This window comes from Lonchura striata, chromosome 1 (genome assembly GCF_050655825.1).
Source record: "Lonchura striata isolate lonStrDom1 chromosome 1, ASM5065582v1, whole genome shotgun sequence".
NCBI lineage: Eukaryota > Metazoa > Chordata > Aves > Passeriformes > Estrildidae > Lonchura > Lonchura striata.
Window position 1 is genome coordinate 89,372,655 of NC_140703.1, and position 20,308 is coordinate 89,392,962.

Consider the following 20,308-nt stretch of genomic DNA (forward strand, 5'->3'; position numbering starts at 1 on the left):
CCAAGGTACCTGTGAGAACAACGTCCCGATCGCCAGTCCTGTCCCGCCGTGATTCCCCACTGCAGGGCAGTGGGCAGCAAAATAACCAAGCAGGTCAAAGAAATTCCACGAGGTTTGTAAGCCTACATGTCCTTGCTTTTCTTGAATTGGAAGAAAAAGGCATATGGGAAGCCAGACATTTGCAGACAGCTTTTGGCAATGCCTGTAGGATGTGAAAGGAAGATGGTGTTGGATCCCTTTTCAGTAATGAGTAATTTCTCTTGATGTGGCACATGTGTCAACAAATGCTGACAAAATTTCTTCTTTCCTCTTCTCATCTGAGTTGCCTGCCCTGTAATTTTTGCAATAATTTCAAATATCCTTCAAATTTTGGAACAAATGTGGCCATTTATGAATGTCTTGTCTTTTGGTGTAACAGGTAAGCTAGGGTGTACCATGGGGATTACTGGCAGCAGAAGGGTTTGTAACATCTAAAGTGAAGAGACCTCAGAAACTTTCTGGCCTCTTAGCCAGAACCAGATTTTAAGAGGGGGGAAAAAGCATCCATGGGCTATGACACAGAGCACCCAAGGTCAGGAAGGGAGCAGAGAGAACTCCTAAATTCAACAGGGAAACATGGGCAGGCCACCATGGAATTAGCTCACTGGGTAGGGTGAGGGTATTCTGGTATTCTTTTTGGCTTTTGTTTAATGCCTAGGATAATTCTGACCCAATTTTAAACCTGCTGCATGCAGGCTGAGAGAATTGTCCACTTGAGGTTATATACATAAGAATGGCAGGTAGATAATCTCAAATAAAAGGAGTAGCTTATACCCACATAAACTTGTTTTTGACCACCATAAATATGGTAATAGTTATTTGAAAGGGAGTCACTGCCTGGGTTGTGAAGCATTACTGATGCCCTAATCTCAGCATTAAAGTGTTCTTTGAGTTGAGTTATTAGCAAAGCCATGGAGAGAGAATGATGTTTCAGTTTAGAGCTGAGAATCTGGGACTGAAGTGTGTGTGACAAAGAATTTCTTTCTTCCCTTGATACAGCAATATAGAGCCTCGTCTGCTGTGGGAAAGGGTTGAGAAGCTTGTACCAAGGCCAGGCAGTGGCAGTTCTTCTGGCTCAAGCAACTCTGGCTCACAACCTGGTTCCCACCCTGGCTCTCAGAGCGGGTCTGGAGAGCGGTTCAGGATGAGATGTAAGTCCTTCTCCTACCCTTTGTAACACTGTGTTTATAATTTTATTAAGCTGTGAAGCACTCAGTAATTAAAGATTATAACAATCACAGGGAACAGCCTTTCAGCATGCAGTATCATAGATGGGTTGGCTTCCTGTACCATCTTGGCCATATGTCCTTGCTTGGGAAAGGCAGCAGGCACAGAAATCATTGTCAAACTGTTTGTTTCATTGTTCTTGAATTCACATCCAGGTACTGCTGCACTTTCCTTTATGCAAACAGCCCAGTCTCCATGTCCTCACAGCTCCCTCCCCTCCTCATGTGTGCAAGGGCACATTTTGATAGTTGTTGCCTGTCACCTTGGTGGGTTGTTGACAGGGTGCAGACTGCCATGGGTAGGTCTCAGCTGGGCTGCATTGGATGATGATAGAGGTTTTCCAGCTTGTGGCTACACTTGGGTCTTTGATTTACAATTGTGACTGTTTACTTTGGCTTCAGATGTAGATCAGTTGCACCTATACAAATCACAGCTTATGGTGGTTTTTGTATAGTCCTTCAGGGACAATAGTATAGTGAACCAGTGAAACTTACTTTGTGGTCAGAAACCCCTAGCAGTCATCTCACGTCTCTTCCTCACTCCAGAGTGAAGTAAGAAAACATATTTTAGCTCCCTGCTTAATCTGCTTTGTTCTGTGTTCTTTTTGGGGTCTTGGCACGTGCAGCATCATCCAAATCAGAGGGTTCGCCATCACAGCGCCATGAAAGTGCACCTAAAAAGCCTGAAGAGAAAAAGGAAGTCTTCAGACCTATCAAGCCTGCTGTGAGTTGCGTCCACCTCCCCTGTCCTCCTTCTCTTTCAGGTAGATTCACAAAAAATACACTGAGAGCTTCATTCAGAGCCATCAGGGGTGAACACCAGCTGGAGTTGAGTTTTTAACTGTGGATCTAGCAGCATGTTCTGGGCTGTGCAATTGCCTGTGCACATCAATACTGCAAACATTAGATTTTGCACTGCTTCTGGGATTGATTTCTGCTCTCCAGTTTTCTTCCTTCCTAATCCATGCCTTTCTCTCTTTCAATCTTGTGTTTCCTTCCTGGGGCTGGACCAATGATCGTGCTTTTGTCCTGAATGTGCCAATGCTGGGCTGAATGGTGCAGGGAGAAGTGGTAAGACCTTACATTTTTCCTACTTTCTGTGAAAGATTTCTGATGTTTTCTACATCTGGCTGCTATTACAATTGATTACAGCTCTGTGTCCCGATTGTATCTTGGGGAACTCAGTGGGCTTGCATAATATTTCTATCTTTCCTTGAAACTTTCTTCAGTAGCCATATCTCTTAAAATACTGTAGTTAGTCGTAAATCAAAATTGTTTCTGAGTATGGATAGGGATTTGAGTATGGATTGTTTCTGAGTATGGAACCGATATGGATATGGATAGAAGCCCTGATAGGGTTTCTGAGTATGCACGTTTTTCTATGATATGACAAGACCCCCTTAGGTTGACTGTTCTGGTGCTTGAGTTTATGAGAAAGTGAGTTTTAGTAACTGTAAGGACTGAATAAGTAAAAGGAAACAGTACTGCTGGGGCAATGGAAACATGGAAGTGAACAAGTGAACACATTCGGGCACTAATCCTGTGGGTTTGTCTTGCAAAGTCTTCTTCTCTCTTACTTGCAACATCAGTTTTAACATTTTTTTCTTCCCTTTCCCAACAGGATTTAACTGCATTGGCGAAGGAGCTGCGAGCAGTAGAGGATGTGCGACCTCCACATAAAGTAACAGATTACTCATCCTCAAGTGAGGAGTCAGGGACAACAGACGAGGAAGATGATGATATGGAACAAGAAGGAGCAGATGAATCTACTTCTGGACCAGATGATGTCCGAGCAGTGTTAGTCCCTCTAACAGTGTTTTGCATCTGTTTTGCCTTATAGGGGATTGAAGGAAAAGGATGTTAGCATCCTGGCTTGTATGTTAGTTCTTTCAGCTTACTACAATCAATGAACAAGACATAGCAGCCTCATATCTTCATATATTCAAACGCTGAGGATAGTCTTCTCAATGTCCTTTCCCTCTGCTCCCTTGATTTGTTACAAAACAAGAAACTGTTTAACAATATCTTGAATTTTTTCTTGATAGAGAGGCTTTTCTAGGCAGCTTATGTAAATATTCCACTCTGGCTATAATACAAGTTAATTCTGAGTATGCCATGATGCAGGGCAGTGACAGCCAGGGCACTAGTGCTGTTATCTCACTCCAGTTATTTCTTGTCTGACAAACAGGTCAACGTTGAACTTGAGCAATGGTGAAACAGAGTCAGTAAAAACCATGATTGTCCATGATGATGTGGAGAGTGAACCTGCCTTGACTCCTTCTAAGGAGGGCACCTTAATTGTTCGACAGGTATTGCTTTTCCTTCCCTGTGCAGTGCTGCACCTTTCTGTGCTCATTAACCCACTCGCTCATTCACCCATGCTGTTTCTACATTATATTTGTTGTTCGTATTATCAAGATGCAGCTGTAGAGAATTTCAGATGAGCAAGATATTAGATGCATGCAAATAGGAGAGTAGCCCTTCACCCCTTGCTTCTGTTTTGCATGCTTTCTGGTGACACTCATGGCAGCACCATGCAGAATATCTCAAAGTCTGTGGGAGAGAAGAGTAGAAAAGCTGCAGGTGTGTGGAGCAAGTACCTGGAGCAAAAACTTAGTTTAGTTTTACCACATAACCAGATATGTGTCTCAGGAGTGAGGCTGGGAGGGAGCTGGGGTGGGGAGCACTCAAGGTTTTTAAGATTGTTTTGAACCTGTAGTTTAGAGCATACAGACCAGCCAGATAACATACACACACATGTACATGCAAATTCACACAACAGTTGGTGTGGGGGAGAAGCAAAAATAGGTGGTGAAGCAGAGAATGTGGACAGAGTAGCGTGCTGTGTTGTTGCCTTTGATTCTGAAAATACTACGTTCTTGTGCCTCTGAAACATAATGGTTCCCCATTTTTAAATGAGCTTGTGTGTTAATGAGCGTGCTAGTTTATAGGAGTTTCCTCAGTAATCGCATTTCTGAGTTTCACAACTGAATGCCAATTTCTTAATTGAGTCTTCTTGTTTGAAAATTAAGATTTCATGATTATTGTTTTAAATAGTTAGCTGAAGGGATTCTCCAGAAGGTCCAGACTGCTATCTGTATAGGGTCTAAGTTAGTTTTAAACAAAACAATAGGGAAAAAAATCCTCACTCCACCCCCAAAAATGTGCTTGTCTCTGTTGTGGTGTTGGACTTAGCAGCGCAGTTGTTGTTCTCTTAATTGCTGGAACTGGCTGTGCAAGTCAACCACATGAACCAAGCTTTTTCCTGCTGGTGGGAATTTCATGAATTCTAGTAGCTCTGCCCGCTTTCCTTTTCCATGCAGGCATCAAAGCACGGATTATCAGCTTTTTAAAAAAAACAAAAAAAGTGAAAAGGTAGGAAGTGAGGGAGAGAAGGAGAGAGGATGTTAGGGATATAGACTTTTAAGCAGCACTTGAGCAAGACAAGTGTGCCTGTTTTTTCTACAGAGTACAGTTGACAAAAAGCGTGCCAGCCATCATGAGAGCAATGGCTTTGCCGGTCGCATTCACCTCTTGCCAGATCTCTTACAGCAAAGCCATTCCTCCTCCACTTCCTCCACCTCCTCCTCCCCATCCTCCAGCCAGCCGACACCCACCATGTCCCCACAGACACCCCAGGACAAGCTAACTACTAATGAGGTATGTCTTACACCACAGCTGGCTGCTTTCTTAGGGTTATAGCAGCATTGCCTAGTAGCTAGTTTGCAAAGGAACTCCAGCCAATCTCCCCTGCTTTTTTTTTCTGTCACCTTTGTTCCCACCTCCCAAATAACACATTTCAGTTCTGTGTAAGAAGCCCTTAACTCTAGAGCAGTCCCATGCCAAACTTGCCAGTTTACTATTTTTGCTTCCTTTTAGTGAGTCATTAATTGCATGGCGTTCATTTTAAACTAAACTTGACTACTGCATTTTCAAGCCAACACTCTTTTTAATTCTGTTTTATTCCGGGAGCAGGCTAATTGCAAGCAATGTGCCTCTTCAGAATTAGCAGTTAATTTTGGCTTTGTCAGTAAAGGCTGGACTAGTGTCTCCATACATATGAGGAGCTGCTTGTGGAAACTCACCCTTTGGGAGAGGAAGTAGCTCTAGAGGGATTTTGCTCACTAAAGCTGGGTGAACAAATCAGGTGTTGCCTGGGAGGGTTGTAAAAGCCTGAGGGATTGTTATTTTGGAATAATGAATGGGGGAAAATATTTGGGGTGTTTTCCAAGTATGTATGTACTCTGAGAAGCAGCTGTGTAAAGATGACTGTTCTCCACCAGCATTGATTGTGTCCGGGTGGAGAAGGCTTTACCATGGGGGAAGCTCCCACTTGCTGCCCTGGGCTGATCCCAGGAGGTGCCTTCCTTTATGAGTGCAGGTGGGAAAGCCTGGTCCTTCCCATGTCTTAAGAGGACGTGCACAGGTGTGAATGAACAAAGGGCCATTCACCCCTTATGAGCCCAGCAGTGAGCGAGGAGCCTTGTCTGGTGTCTCCACTCCTGGCTGGCTGGCCAGCCTGGCTTGTAAGGAGAGCCTCTGCAGCAGGGGGTGATACAGGGCAAATGAAACTTGGTGAAAAGAACCTGCTGCTTCTCAGGGTAGAGTTCTGCCATGGAGGTGTGCAAGTGTTGTGATGAAGTGAGGTTGCAGTGAGTTGGGTAGGTTTATGGCAATGCACGTTTACCACATAATCAAAAATGCTACTTAACCACATAGCAGGTGGGTGGGAAGGAGAATTTCCTCCTGGAAATTAATTTAGCTTTATACATAATTTTCAGCTATGCTTCATTGCTCTTTGATCTTTCTAAAAGCGCACTCTTGTAGGTTATAGAGATCAGTTGATCGATCCAGAGATACGCTTGCTCATTAGTTTGATCTAAGCAATATGTAAGCAGGTTCAGTTAACTCAGCTTAGGAAGTGGGGGGCTGTGGCAGTGCCTGGTGACAAAGGAGCCTTTTGGTGTTGGGCTGTTCAGGGCAGGGATAAACTCCAAAGACCCATTGCTGTTTTTTTTTCCTACAGAGTTTAGGAAGATTAGAGGTTGAAGATTAGTTGATGCTAAAGAAGTGTCTTATAACTGTGTTTGCAAAAAACTAATCAAAAACCCAGTGCTGTTTGATAGGACTTACCACATGCACACTCTTTATATATATATATATATATGTACACTTTTTTTTTCCACTTGTCCCATTCTGCTTCAGTATGATATGTTGTCACTGTAATACTAAACTGGCAAGGGTTTTTAAGTTGTTCCATTTCCACTTTTAACAGTTCATTGTTTCACTTGTCTTTTTACTTTCTTTATGTTTTTTCATGTTTAGACCTCATAACTCAATAAGCACCAGTGATTTTATCCACTACATATTCATAGTGTCATGTCACTGTTTGCTACACCTTCCACACTAATGAGCCCCTTTGTTCGATACAGGTTTAATATGTTGCTTTGTCAAATAAAGGTGGAAGAATCTGCTGCAGCTTTCTGGCAAGAGGCTCAGGTTAAACAAAATAGGGAGAACGAACAGTAGCGAACATTGAAACGTAGTCCATCATAGAAGTGAATGCTTGATCCCAGATGGTTCTGATTTTGTTGCACAAGCCAAGAGATCAAACTTCAGAATTTAATTAACTACCTCAATTCAGGAGATGCTTTGTAAATTCAAAAGTTGTAGGTAGTGGACAGCTTACAGATAAAATAGTATACACACATTAAAGCAGATTTTCAAAAGGAGAGAGATTCCCTTGCTTTATGCCTGATTGTAGTGGTCTGTACTAAAAAGCTTCGCTAGCAGCTGAGGTTCAGGGATGATAATTCAGCTAATTACATTTTGCTGTAACATGTGCGGTGCGCATATGTATCTAGCTCAGGTGTGGTGCCTGCAGTGCATTGTGTATCTATAAAGGAAGTATAAAAGCTTGGGGAGGCTCTGTAGCATAATTCCATAGTGACTTTAAAATGTTGGTGTTTGTTATCCGTGCTTTTTATTGTCATTAATATTAATAAAGTTGAAATTTACATTGCAGACTCAGTCCGCTAGTAACACACTCCAGAAACACAAATCTTCCTCCTCCTTTACACCTTTTATAGACCCCAGATTACTACAGATTTCTCCATCTAGTGGGACAACTGTGACTTCTGTGGGTAAGTAAAGTAGCTGAAGACGACAATTGAAAAAGGGTTCAGTGACTTCAGTGGCTCTTTAAAGTACTTAAGAATGTTACCATCATGCTTTTTATTTGTTTTGCAATGGATTGCATAATTTATTTTCTTTTTCCATTTACATTTCTTACAAAAATTAGGACTCTCTCAGTGTTCTCAGTTACTGATTTGGTTTGTATGATGTAAAAAATATATGTCCAGAATCTGGCACTTGAAGTGTATTGCATGCACTTTACTTTTTTTTTTTTTTCTTTCAGTAGGATTTTCTAGTGAAGCAATGAGATCAGAGGCAATAAGGCAAGACCCTACACGGAAAGGATCAGTTGTCAATGTGAATCCCACAAATACGCGGCCGCAGAGTGACACACCAGAGATTCGCAAATACAAGAAGAGATTCAATTCCGAGATACTGTGTGCAGCCTTATGGGGTAATGCAAACGTGTTCTTCCCTTGCCATTCTTGAAATGTAGATGTGCCACTAGGAGCTTTCAGCCTTTGATAATGTATGTCCAAAACTGTAGCTGTTTCTCTGCATTTATTAAGTGCTTGTTTACATCTTTTTTTTTGTTGCAAGACCTGATTGTTATTGTGTTTTTAACAGTATGTTGCTTCTGCTTTGTTATAATTTCTCACTGGTACATATATGCTTCTGACGGCACAGTTTAGACTGAGAATCACAGAATCATTAAAGTTGGAAAAGACCTGGGATCATCAAGGCCAGGCTTTGATTTACCACCACCGGATCATCTAGACCATGTCACATAGTGCCATCCAGTCATTTCTTAAACTCTTGCAGGGATGATGGCTTTTATCACCTTTGTGGGCAGCCTGTTCCAATGCTTAACCATACTTTCAGTGGAAAAGTTCTTCCTGGTATCCAGCCTAGCATAGCTTGAGGCTGTGTCCTCTTCCTGTCATAGGTTGTCTGGGACAGGCTTCATGCTGTTCATCAGGATGTCCTTTCTAAACCCTGCTAGTACATCTCTTGCAGCTTTGGGAGCTTGTAGTAGTCCTTGCAGTGTACACCTGGTGCACACAGAGTATTCCTTTGAAAAATTTTCATCTTCTTGACGTTCTTGCTAATGTGTTGTTGTAGAGCTTTATTAAGGTGTGTTGCGTAAGATGACTTGTCGCCTCAGTCAGCAGTTTATGTAGGAAGTAAAATGGAAAAGAAAAGGATAGAGGAACATTTCCCATTCTGAAACCTAGCTTTGTTAAGAGTGATTACTGCAGAGAGAAGCTGGGCATGAGATGTCAGCTGACCAAGTCTGGTCTTCTTGTTGCAAGAGATAATTTGTGTTGGTGTCAGGCAGTCAGGATCCCACACTTCATCAGGCTTTGGGCGGTGCCTGTTGCCTGCTACAGTGTAGAATCTCTGCTGCAATCCCTAGTGAAGGCTTCTCTGTGTTGTTTGTTTCCTGGCCAGAATCTGTGAATTAATTTTTTCATTATCTAAATATTAATAGTTGCTGCTTTTGTATATTACGTACATACTTATCTAGTATCCCTAAACTTGGCAGATTATAAATGCACATACAAGTCATTTAAACAATTTAGGAAGAAGAGAATTGGCCATTGCCCTAAGGTATATGATTTTTTAAAGGTAACACAGTCCCCTCTATTTTTTACTTTTTTATAGCTCTTTCCAAGGCTTTAGTTCTCTTTTGGAATTATGTCCAGCATTTCCTGTTTCTCAGAACAGCACTTTTGTCTCAATCTTCTTTCCTGCAAAGCTGTGTCAATGAAATAGCTCTCCCAACACCTTGTCTTCCTATCTGCTGCTTTCTTTATTTCCAGAATTTACTGGTAAGAATTTTTGCCTCAGAACTATTTCTGCTTGAATTCCTGTAACAATCTCTGATAAAGTTAAGACTTGTGCACATGTAAACTTTCAAGCTGTGAGAGGCCAAAGGCAGAGAGAAATCATATGGTGTCAGTAAAGATGACTCATAATTTCTCTGATCTGCCTTGTTTTGCCAGTAGCAATTTGTGTTAATGGCTTTATATTTCTTTGATCTATATATCTGTCTGTTAGGGTGGTTTAAAGAACAGGTGTAAAATCCTAGAGGTGTTTTACATCTGTAACACAGCCCTTCATTGAACATTTAGGGCCAAACCCACAGTGATACAAGTTGGTACACATGCTTACTTCTTGATTATGTTTCACTTACTTCTCCCTTAAGAAAATTAAACCATTTCATGGTGATGCTTTCTATTAAAAAAAAAGGGCAACTTTCTTTGTTTTGCTTTGCCTTTACCAGTGGTAATGCCAGTAGTATCTGGCAAGCTGCTAATTGCATTAGGTCTCTGATGCTGTTTCTTCTAGCTCTGAGTGGTGAAAATCAATGTTAATGACATGGATGCAGTTACACAGAGTCTTACACCCAGCCTCCACAGCCAGCCTGTAGTTTTTCAGGAAGCATTTCCATTTGTTTGAAAAAACCAGAACTGCTTAATTGTAGGGTGGCAGTCGAAGAGCTCTGCTGTCTGTGAGTGAGGAGGGCATCTACACTGTAAAATAAGCAATAAAATAAGCAAGCCCTGCTTGCTACCAGTGTAGCACCTCATTAGTTTCATCTAAAGTGCACATAGCTGAGGGAAGGGGTTTGGCACAGGTGTGCATGAGAGCTCAAAGCAGGAACAACTGCACCAGAAAGGCAGCGGCAGGAGAGGTGAGGGTGGAGCAATGGAGTCCTGATGTACAAAGAGGGCGAGGGACCCTGAGGGAGCAGTTTGCATATGGCTTGCTTTGAATTGTACCCACACTGGAAAAGGTGCAGAAATGCATGTTGAAGCTTACAGCTTTGGTCAGTGGGTACTGGAGCTGCAGGGAGTTCTGAAGTTTTCTTACTGAAAAGGGTAGAGAGAAATGGAGAGATGCGTGATGATTTCTGAACTCACTATGGGCTAGATCTGTTTTTCTCGTCCACCCAGAAGCTTTTAAGAGTTCTCTAGCACCAGCAGCTCAGCCCCCACCCCATCATAACTGTTTCCCCCTAACACCCTCTCCCCTTTCAGAGACACCTTGTGCCCCCTGGGTCAGGCTTAATGTGCCCTCCTTTTTGCAAGCCTCTCCCATGCCTGGTATCCAGCGGGGTGTTTAGGTGAGCAATAATGCCTTTTTTCAGTGCTGTGAGAAGGCACATCACTGCTGTAGGTGCAGACTGCACTGAGACACACACACACACACCTGAGCCCACCTGCTCTGTCAGAAAAGGTTCATTATGGGATCAGCCCAGATGGCCCATTAGCACCAGTATAGTTGTATGTGGGGGTTAATTATCTAAGGATTAAGACCATTAAGCAATGAAACTATGATCATCTTGTGTGAGTTTTTCTTTTCTTACTTCATTATTTTATTGTGACAAAGATAGCAAGTTTTATATTAGCATTGCAACATGGAAGTATAATAAAATTTTTGAGCTTCTGGACTTAAACACTATTGCAAGTAGATAGTTATGAAATTTAAGAGTGATAATATATTAATAGATATTTTAAACTTAGTCCCATATATATCTATTATGTAAAAAATGTAATTGATTCTAAATAGTAAGGTTTTATGGACTCTTTGAGTGTTCCAGTGGACCTTTGGAACTTTGTGTAAGGAAACTGGCCTACTGACTTTTCTCATCTATATTTGCTTGATCTTTAGGAGAAGCCTGTGGAAACACAAGATTACTGTATTTCCTCTAGTTTTAACATTCAGATGGAAAAGATTATTGTGAAGCTGGGAACAAACCCTCTACCTAACTTTTTGTGGAAGGGCTGCAACACAACCTGTTTCTCCCAGTGGGAGTTGTTTTTATTGCCATGTTCTTGTCAAGAGCATCATACTGCCATGTCCCTAACAACAGCTAACACATCTTTAGGCTTGCATACCACTTCATGCCTCATCCCTCCTTCCAACATTAGCATGCCTTTTTTTAGGGGAACTACTGCTCTGGAAAGCTTTCTGTGGTCTGCCAGTCTCTTATTCTCTTTAATGCTGTTTGGTGTCAGTAGACACTGTGGGCAGGTAATATAGAGAGCATCTACATCAGGAGATCTTTAGGCTACAGGCAATAGAGACCCAATCAGCAGTGGTTAGACCTGCTTGAAACAAGACAGTTGCTCTATCAATCATCAGTTCCTCAGAATATGTGAGGAAAAGTACTAACTTGGATCTTTGGTTTTGTTTTTTCTAGGAGTGAATTTGTTGGTGGGCACTGAAAGTGGTCTGATGCTGCTAGACAGAAGTGGGCAGGGGAAGGTTTATCCACTCATCAATCGAAGACGATTCCAGCAAATGGATGTACTTGAAGGGCTGAATGTCTTGGTGACAATTTCTGGTAAAGTTAACTGTTGAACATTATATTTTTCCTCCATGTTGCATGGTATGGCAGAAGGATTTTCTTGGCAGCCTGTGTATTGAGGGGGAAGTCCTGACTGAAGTCAGTGGGTTTTCCATCATTTCATCTCTGAGTCTACAGTTTATTTCTGCAATTGAATCGTTTTCCACACAACACCCATGCCTACTTGCTCCCTGTCCTTCCTTCTGTGGGGTGACCTTTAAAAATGCTGCATGAGTTTGTGGGAAATGTCTGACTGTGTTTCCTTGTTCGGTATTTGAGGGCTGGAAGTTAATGTTTTGTGAAGTTTGGGAAAATAGCTTTAAGGAGGTTTTTCTTGTGTGTTAAAATCTGTAGAATGGGAAAAGCTCTTGCAGATTAGGGAAGTAAGAGTGAGGTACAGTAAAAGTGTGAGAGAGAGGAGTACAGTGTGTACATGGTGTGGAAGTAACCAGAGTGAGAAGGCAGATTGGTGCATGGTCTCTCTCTGGGTGCTACTTGGGAATGGCAAAGCAATGGAAGATGTAGGGTGGTGGTGATGCTTGTGTTTGTTTTGTGTCTGCTGATGAAAAATGTGTTTTATGAAACTTGAGGTTCCAGACTCTTTGGCTCCGGAAAGTTATGGCATAAGTTCAACGTACTGTTGGACAATTTGATGTGGTGCATTGTTAATCTTTCTTTACAGGTGTTGTTCAGACATTTACCTTTAGTTTTGGTTTGTTTGGGAAATCAGCCTTTGCTATGCTGTGTGTGTCTGATGTTACACGAGGTTTCCCACAGGATTCACTGTTGTTATTCAGACCCACCTAAATTTTATCTAGGCTCTAGAACCTCTCTTAAGTCTGCTGGAGGAGCTCTCTGGCTCTTCCAACACTTGTTCAAAAAGACACAAATTAGACGATTTAGTGGAATTTAGCACATTAGCAGTGTTGTGTTACCACGGATCCAAAGGACTCTGCCCATGCAACTGTCACCAACACGGGATTTGTTTCTGTCTGGAACAACTGAATTTTATTGGCTTGCCACTTGCTACATGCTCAGATACAGCTATGCTGTGAAACCTATAAAAAGAAAAGATGAAGCAAGCAGTGTTTAAAAATACACAGCCTGCTGTGTGTCCTTTTGATGTCTAATGCTGTATGTTAAAATATAAGCTGTTTGAAAGGCCCTATTTGATGGAGTTTATTCTATAGCAGATCTTGTAAACAAAAATATTGTATAATCCAACTTGTGTAAAATCTGTTGGTTTGAAACATATCCTACACAAATCACAAGCATCTGTGATTCAGTCTTGTGTATAATTGTTTTAAGTTTATTTATTTTTGCGTCAGTCACAATTGGAGCACCCTGACACATCCGTTTGCTTTGTTTCCTTTAAAACTATTGCTTCCTCTGTGGAGACACGCTACATTAACCCTTAAGAAATCAGCTGATCTTTGGTTGTTTTATGCCTTTGTGTCTGTGCCATCTCCTGTGTTTTATGGGAGGTTACTGGACTATGAGGCAGAAGAGGCATCCTTGCTCAGTGAAAGGCAGGGCTGCGGCAGTGTATTCAGTGAAACCATAATGCTGTTATGCCCAAGCTTCCCCTTATATCCTGCTTTTGTTTTCTATGCTGCACATCTCAGTTTTTTACCCTCATGCTGGACTTCCTTAAGTATATTTTAATTTGTGATGTGTTGCTTAACCTCTCCAGGCAAAATTGGAATGCTGGAATGAGGATATGTTTCTGCAAATGGTGTGTTTTAGCAGATTAGTGATGGAACTGTCTCTGAGCTTTGTCCCAGAACTGCTACAGCTTCAATGGAAGCATTGTTCAGCTCGCTGTGGTGCACTCAGCCATAGGTTCCCCTGAGTTTTTTGGGAAGTGATGTGCTGATGGTGGTGGGGTTTGAGAGGTGTCACTGTGTTGTGCAAAGTTGCAGTGCATTAGGATTTTGAGAGGATTGTCACCTAAACTTGCTTTTAATAGACACACTCTTCAGTCTGAAAACATGAAATCAGTTCTTGGCCCTATTTATATTTGAAATGTTGAACTTTCTGACAACAAAGCTTTTGATACTGAGCCCGCTAGAAATGGCACAAGAAAGCCTCGCGGGTAAAGCAAGAATAGTTGATTGGTGTTTCAGTTCATGCCGTTGCGAGGCAAAAAACAGTTTCATCTGCTCAGGTGGTACAATGCAGAGTCATAAAAATGCTGGAGGAGAGAGCGGCAACGTGCATGCAGAACACACTCCAGTTGTGGCTCCCTGAGGGTTTTACCAGCCCAACTGGCTGATGGTGGCACCAGGAAGGTAAGAAGAGATGACAGAGTGGAAGAACTGGTTGGAATCTGTCTGCTTAATAATTAAAAACCACAGTGGCAATAAAAACAAAAAACTCAATCTAGGAAAGAGGACTTTGCGTTTGAAACTATGTGGGAGAATCCAAGCTGGGGGTTCTCATACAGTTCACTGTCTGATTAGTTCATGTGATGGCTGGAGTAGAGTTTTCTTTCTTATTTCAGGATCATAAGGATTAGATCCATGCAAAAAATAAAAAATTCCAGAATTGTGAGAGCTGTTTAAACTGACTTTACAAGAGCTTTACAAGGAGAAGGATCTAATCTTCCCCACTCCAAATATGAACATGAAGAGCAGCATAACTTGTTGAAATAAATGCATGGCAATGTTTATATAACTAACTGGTTCTGCTCTTTTCATGTCAGGCTGCAGAAAGGCAGAGGAATTTCCTGTCTTGTGACTTTTCCTTGTGGTCTAGACACCAGAACACAATGGGAACACACTTGAGATATTTCTGAGTTGTTTTGAAAAATATTTCTTCTGGTTGGAGAGAAGCACTGTGGTGCATATCATGTGAATCAAAAGGAAAAAAGTAGCCGCATGCTGGGAAATTCCCACGTGTACTGTTTGTTCTGAGTCTTAAAGTTTGACTAAGCTACTGGGGAACCTACAGCCATGGAAATAGCTGAGGCAGAATTTGTGTCCTTGTGGGCAGGAACTCGGCATGGTTTTGAAAGCATATGGTACATTGTAGAGACCCTGAGCCCTCCGAGTTCTTTCTTGCCTAGAACTGCAGTGGCTTGGTCTGGGCAAGTGATCTGAACTGTTTCCTATTTTTCAGTGTTTTTAAAAGAGCCCTTGTGGCTATCATTTGCAGTGTTTTCATGGAAAGACCTTTTCTTGGTTACATGTGAAACTTAAGGAAATACTGTTTCCTGTACTAGTCCTCCAGATCTTGAGAAAGCTACAGGAGTGGTAGAGCTTTACCCCTTTATGAAACATGGCTTACTAAATATTAAGTCAGGAAGTAAATCAGCGTACTAATTTACTGCTAAATCTGTAGTCCCATTTGTAATGGAGATAAACAAAAGATAGTGCAGTGTTACTTCACATTTCATTGCATGGCATCAGAACAGAAGGGCTTTTAAAATTGAGTAGCAGATCCAGCATTTGCCTCTCCAATTCCACTTTAAGCTTAGTGAACAGATTTTTTACTTTGTAACTGCCTCCTCTTTTCCTCCTGTCCTTTTCCATCCAAGAAATCTTAAAAAGATCTTTTAGACTGTGTGTCTTTTTAATGCAGTGGCTTGTGGTGCTGGAGTCTATGGAGAAGCCTGTTTGCAAGCTGTGCTCCCCCACATTGCTGCCCCAGCCCCCTGCAGATGCTTTTCCTAACAAGCCTAGCTGTTAGGGGATCCCTTACTATCAGGGTAGGGGGTCTGTGCCAGCTCCAGCCCCGTAGTGTGGAGCTGGTCTCAGTGCTCAGGCCTCTTGTCCTGCTGCAGCCAGTATCCCCCGAGCTGTGAACTAATCTGTGAAAATTTAAATGACAAATTAAAGACGCTTAGCTGAACTTCGTAGCTATCTGGATCTGGCTAGCAGGCTGCCAGGTGTGTCATCTTGATCGGTCATGGCTTTTGACAGCACAGACCAGTAGGATGTCACTTGGCCAGCCCAGCAGTGACTGCAGTACAGGTCACCTCTCTCCCTCTCACCTCCAGTGGCTGAGAAACACTGGGAAGACACAAGGCTCCTCATTGTGGCTAGTGCAGCACGAGCAGGGAGCTACTCTGCTGACAAGTAGGGTCCCTGAGGGCATCTCCCGTTTCCTTTCCTTTCAAAGAGACCTCATGGAGCCTTGTTAAATGGCTACTAGACAAAGCAGGGATGATCTCCCTCAGATGCAGCTTAATCTGTGGAACTGTAATGGTTCCAAGCAGCTGGAGAAAGGAGGATGCAAGGTTTGAGTATATGCACTTAGGGACATCTTCTCACTAGCTCAACAAATGCTTTCTGGGCCATTAATTGATAAAGAATCAGTGGTAAATGTTATAATGAACCTTGCTTTGCATTCTAAGAGGCTTTCTTGTATTGAGAATTAAAAGTGAGCTGTGTTTTTATGAAGTTGTCAGTTGATGATAGGGCAGCCTGGGCAGGTAGCTTCTTTCACCCGTGGAGAAAAAACACCTCTCACAGTTTCTGTGAGCAGCCTGGTAAGTATTGCACCCCTGCGGCTGAAGGGAAGGGCTGCTGACAAAGCAGCCATCAGTTTTTAGCAAGCAGATGAAGTTTCAGGTCTCACATTCCATCCTGCTGCTCTCCTACAGTTTTGTGTCTAAAAGAGCCATTCTGACTCAGTTACAGATTTATATTTTTAATCTCAGTGTATGACTCTGTGGTGCTTTTGTTGTGGGAGTTCCCTGTTCTAGTGGAAGTTGTCTTGGTCCTAAGAACCAGATAGCTGGAGAGTTGTTCCCTTTAGTTTGTCATTTATGTTTGTGTGGTCCTACCATGTGTATCTGTCATTGATTAATGGGAAAGTGCATATCTGGGTGGAGTCTGGAGTGAAGCTATTGTGGGTGAAAAACTGAGGGAGATTTCTGTGGTTGCAGCATTTTCTCCTTCACTGTTGTTTTGATTTGTTTTGCAGAGCTTTCTGTTTGCCTGGGTAGGGCTTTTTGCAAGTATCTTCCTATGGAGATAAACAATTTTTTTTTCATTTTGTGGTTAGGTAAGAAGAACAAGTTGCGAGTTTACTATTTGTCATGGTTAAGAAATAAAATCCTTCACAATGATCCTGAGGTAGAAAAGAAACAGGGCTGGACAACGGTGGGCGACTTGGAAGGCTGCGTGCACTATAAAGTTGGTGAGTAGCAAATGCAGTAATCAAGTAAGTTGGGATAAAGGATGGCTGAGAAAGGGAACTGCAGTGCATGTAGCTACTGGGTTCATGGTTTGGTTGGTTCTATTTCTGGCTGTCTTATCTGTTTCTCAGGGTGAACTTGCTGGCAAAGCACCAAAATGGCAAGTTACTGGGTTAAATCGAAGATGAGAGGGGTTTTGTGGTGGGATGATGGGTTGGAAACTGGAGAGCGAGCAAATCCCATCTATCTCCTTCCTGTAATGGATGCAGCTTCCAGAAGAGTGCTAATATGGGCAGTGAGGGCTGGTAACATTTCACCTCCTGTTTAGGTAATAGAGGCATTCTCATCCCCAGCAACTGTTTCTTTACTAACAAGTTTCCTATATTTTTTACCATGATGAATTTACATGCTGGAATAGATTGAAAAAGTCTCTCTTTAATGTAGATTTTAGAGACTGGGAGGAAAAAAAAAAAGTAGGAGGAGAAAGAAAGCTCAGGTAGCAGATGAGCTCTGGGGAAGAATCTGGCAACAGAAGCATGTCTGTAACTTCAGGGTGATTCACTGATTCCTCTTAACTCATCAAATTTCCTAATGCCATCTCAGATCTGCTGCAGTACGGTTACAGAATCAAATGTGTTTTCATCAGGCAGGTGCCCTTTGAGTGGTTTTAAGTAATTTAAACGGATTAAGGTATAGAAACTTCCACCAAAGCTGGTGAAAGACATGTAGCATTCACAGCCAGCCAATTATATTCAGTGAGCCTGCTGCCCTGCAGGTGGGAATATGAACCAAGTGCTCTTTCTGCTGCTTCAGTTTCATGATGCATCTTAATGGACACTGGATGTTGCTCCGATTTGATTTTCTCCCACTAGCCAGCTCAGTTCCTTTCCAGCTGTGTCAGCCAGTGTGGAGCAGCAGCAATCAGACTGTTCCCAGTCTCCTCCTGTCCTGCTTGTGCTCTTGGAAAAACCTGCTAATGGGGCGTAATCAATAACAATGGCAGTAAGTGACTGCTGAACCAGGAGCTTGACCCTGAAAACAATTAATAATGCACTTCTCTGGTATCATACCCCAGGGTGTGCAGCATAATGAAGTGGCCTGTTAACAATACATCAGCAGCTATTGAAAGGAGGCTTTCCAGCAGGGAAGCGTCTGAAACAAAGAGCATTCTCTTCCTGATGAAGAGGGGTTTGTTAGCCTGGGCTGCAGCCTGGCACTGAACTTCCCCCTGAACCACGGGAACACAGTAGATGTTTTCAGGTAGTGCGAGGCCTATGACAGCTGCGCTTCAGTTCCCAAGAAGGAGAGCTCTGCCAGTGGCTGGGCTTCAGTCTGGATGCTGTCACCGAGGCAGCTGGCACTGATCACTTCCTTGTCTCTTTGATGCAACAGGGGTCTCCGATGTCAGGGTGAAGTGATATTTATGGATCTCAGTTGCTTCAGGCAACTTTTGGCTCCTCTAAATGAGAAATTGCTCTTTTGAAGCTTATGATTTGGGTGAATTCCCAGATAGCACCCAGAGCAAATAATAAGAATTGCCAAATGTCCCCTTTCACAGATGAGGTGGTTTTGTTCAACGCCCCCCTCTTCCCCGTGAAAAAATTCCAGGAAGTCTTGTAAGCTAGACAAGACCAAACAAAAGCTCTGTTTTTAGTCAGTACAGCTGTGGAGGTTGAGAGACTTTTTTTGTCTGTTGAAGAAGTGTCAAGTCCCTTAACACTTAGAGTTCAATCTTGCTTTCCTGCAGAGTTCAAAGAACAAGTAGTAGCATGGATCACTAGTATAATAACACTTTATTTCTGATAAATTATGTGGGTTTTTTTTCTTTTTCTCAAATGAGCTATCTCAGGATTTAGGGACAAAGGAAAGTGTTCCACTATTAAGCTTGTATTTTGCTTTTGAAATTATGTTGTAATTTTCATTTCTTCCTCCTTTCCTCTGGGTATTTTTTCTATCAGCTCAAACTACCACTGCCAGTAATGGACTCTTCCACAGTCACGGCCTTCTTTTATTGGAACGTCCCTGAAAATAGCTTTTCTTGTCTTGATGACTAAGCACTGTCCAATGTAGAAAAAAAAAAAATTGGAAATAAGTATTGACTACTTAATTCTAAAGATGATAACATGATCAGTTGCTAGCAGGAGTAATGACTTCTGTAGCATAAATGTATCAAAGAGCTTATCTACACAGAAGTAGCAATCCCAAAATGCAATGCTACTAAACTTTCAAAATTACAGTATTTCTTCATACATAACTTGTCTTCTTTCTTGATATAACTGCAATGACTTTGGCATTTGGCTTAATTCTTTTTTGCTTTCTTTAATTTCAGTAAAATATGAAAGAATCAAGTTCTTGGTAATTGCATTGAAGAGTTCTGTGGAAGTCTATGCATGGGCACCAAAGCCATACCATAAATTTATGGCCTTTAAGGTAACAGTATATTTCAGCCATAGGTAGGATTTTCTCATAATCACTTGCAGTTATCCCTTTTACAAAAATGTTCTGACATTGTATCATGGCCATATTCCAAGTTCTTTGATAAATCTCTGCAAACTTTGTGTTATATTTTAATTTAAGAGGGAATTTTTAAATTCTAAGAGTCAATACATTTAAGGTCTAAATTGTAACTGAGCATAAGCTAATAATGACACAGCATCATGAGTTTTTGTTTGCTCTCTCTATTAATAAAACATGGGACAGAGAGAAGTGGACTAAGCTTCTTTGTCTGAGCAGAGCAAGTCATGAAGTGATATTCAGCAATGCTATGGGACTGTTTTTAAATATTGCTGGAATGAAATTAGTTGGCTTGGTATAATTACCAGGCTGGTTTACAGACAGTTACTGTGGGTTGTGCAGATTGAAGTACTACAGAAGTGTCAAATTACCCTGAACTTTGGGGAAAACAATTCTTAATAAAAAAGCAAATGGACCAAGTAAACTTTACAGAAAAGAAGTGATTGAAATGCAGCAGTTTGCAGAGTAATCTGTCCATGAGAGATGTGTCAGCCTAATGAGTCTGGTATCTAGGGACCAGAGGAATGTGGAGGAATAAACTCACAATGTGTGCATGTGAACATGTTTTTATAAACCCCATCGTTGTTCTAAGCTGTAAAGTGAATCTCACTGATGGTTGTCTCACAGTCATTTGGAGAATTGGTACATAAGCCATTGCTGGTGGATCTGACTGTAGAAGAGGGTCAGAGACTAAAAGTGATCTATGGCTCCTGCGCTGGCTTCCATGCTGTTGATGTGGATTCAGGATCGGTCTATGATATTTATCTACCAACACATGTAAGAGCTGCTGTTGTGTCTGGGTTTTTCTCTTTCTTTCTGGTGGATCACCCCCCCGCACCTCCAACCCCTTCCTTTCCCCAAATGACCACAGTGTCCTTGTGGATCACTGCCAGA

At 41.9% G+C, this 20,308-nt stretch overlaps 1 protein-coding gene across 13 annotated transcripts in view; it reads left to right on the forward strand.

The window, feature by feature from the left end:
• Positions 1–20,308, forward strand: part of MAP4K4 (mitogen-activated protein kinase kinase kinase kinase 4) — a 163,382-nt gene that overhangs the window by 136,190 nt on the left and 6,884 nt on the right. For 8 of the 13 annotated variants that reach the window (XM_077781543.2, XM_077781544.2, XM_085582775.1 and 5 more), the window contains 12 exons: positions 6–112; positions 1,039–1,190; positions 1,892–1,989; positions 2,887–3,062; positions 3,454–3,574; positions 4,734–4,925; positions 7,291–7,408; positions 7,684–7,854; positions 11,611–11,754; positions 16,768–16,902; positions 19,230–19,330; positions 20,042–20,191. In XM_077781543.2, the coding sequence (XP_077637669.1) occupies positions 6–112; positions 1,039–1,190; positions 1,892–1,989; positions 2,887–3,062; positions 3,454–3,574; positions 4,734–4,925; positions 7,291–7,408; positions 7,684–7,854; positions 11,611–11,754; positions 16,768–16,902; positions 19,230–19,330; positions 20,042–20,191 (1,665 nt within the window). The remainder of the gene's footprint in view (positions 1–5; positions 113–1,038; positions 1,191–1,891; positions 1,990–2,886; positions 3,063–3,453; positions 3,575–4,733; positions 4,926–7,290; positions 7,409–7,683; positions 7,855–11,610; positions 11,755–16,767; positions 16,903–19,229; positions 19,331–20,041; positions 20,192–20,308) is intronic. The other 5 variants (XM_085582808.1, XM_077781545.2, XM_085582784.1 and 2 more) reach the window with 3 other exon arrangements.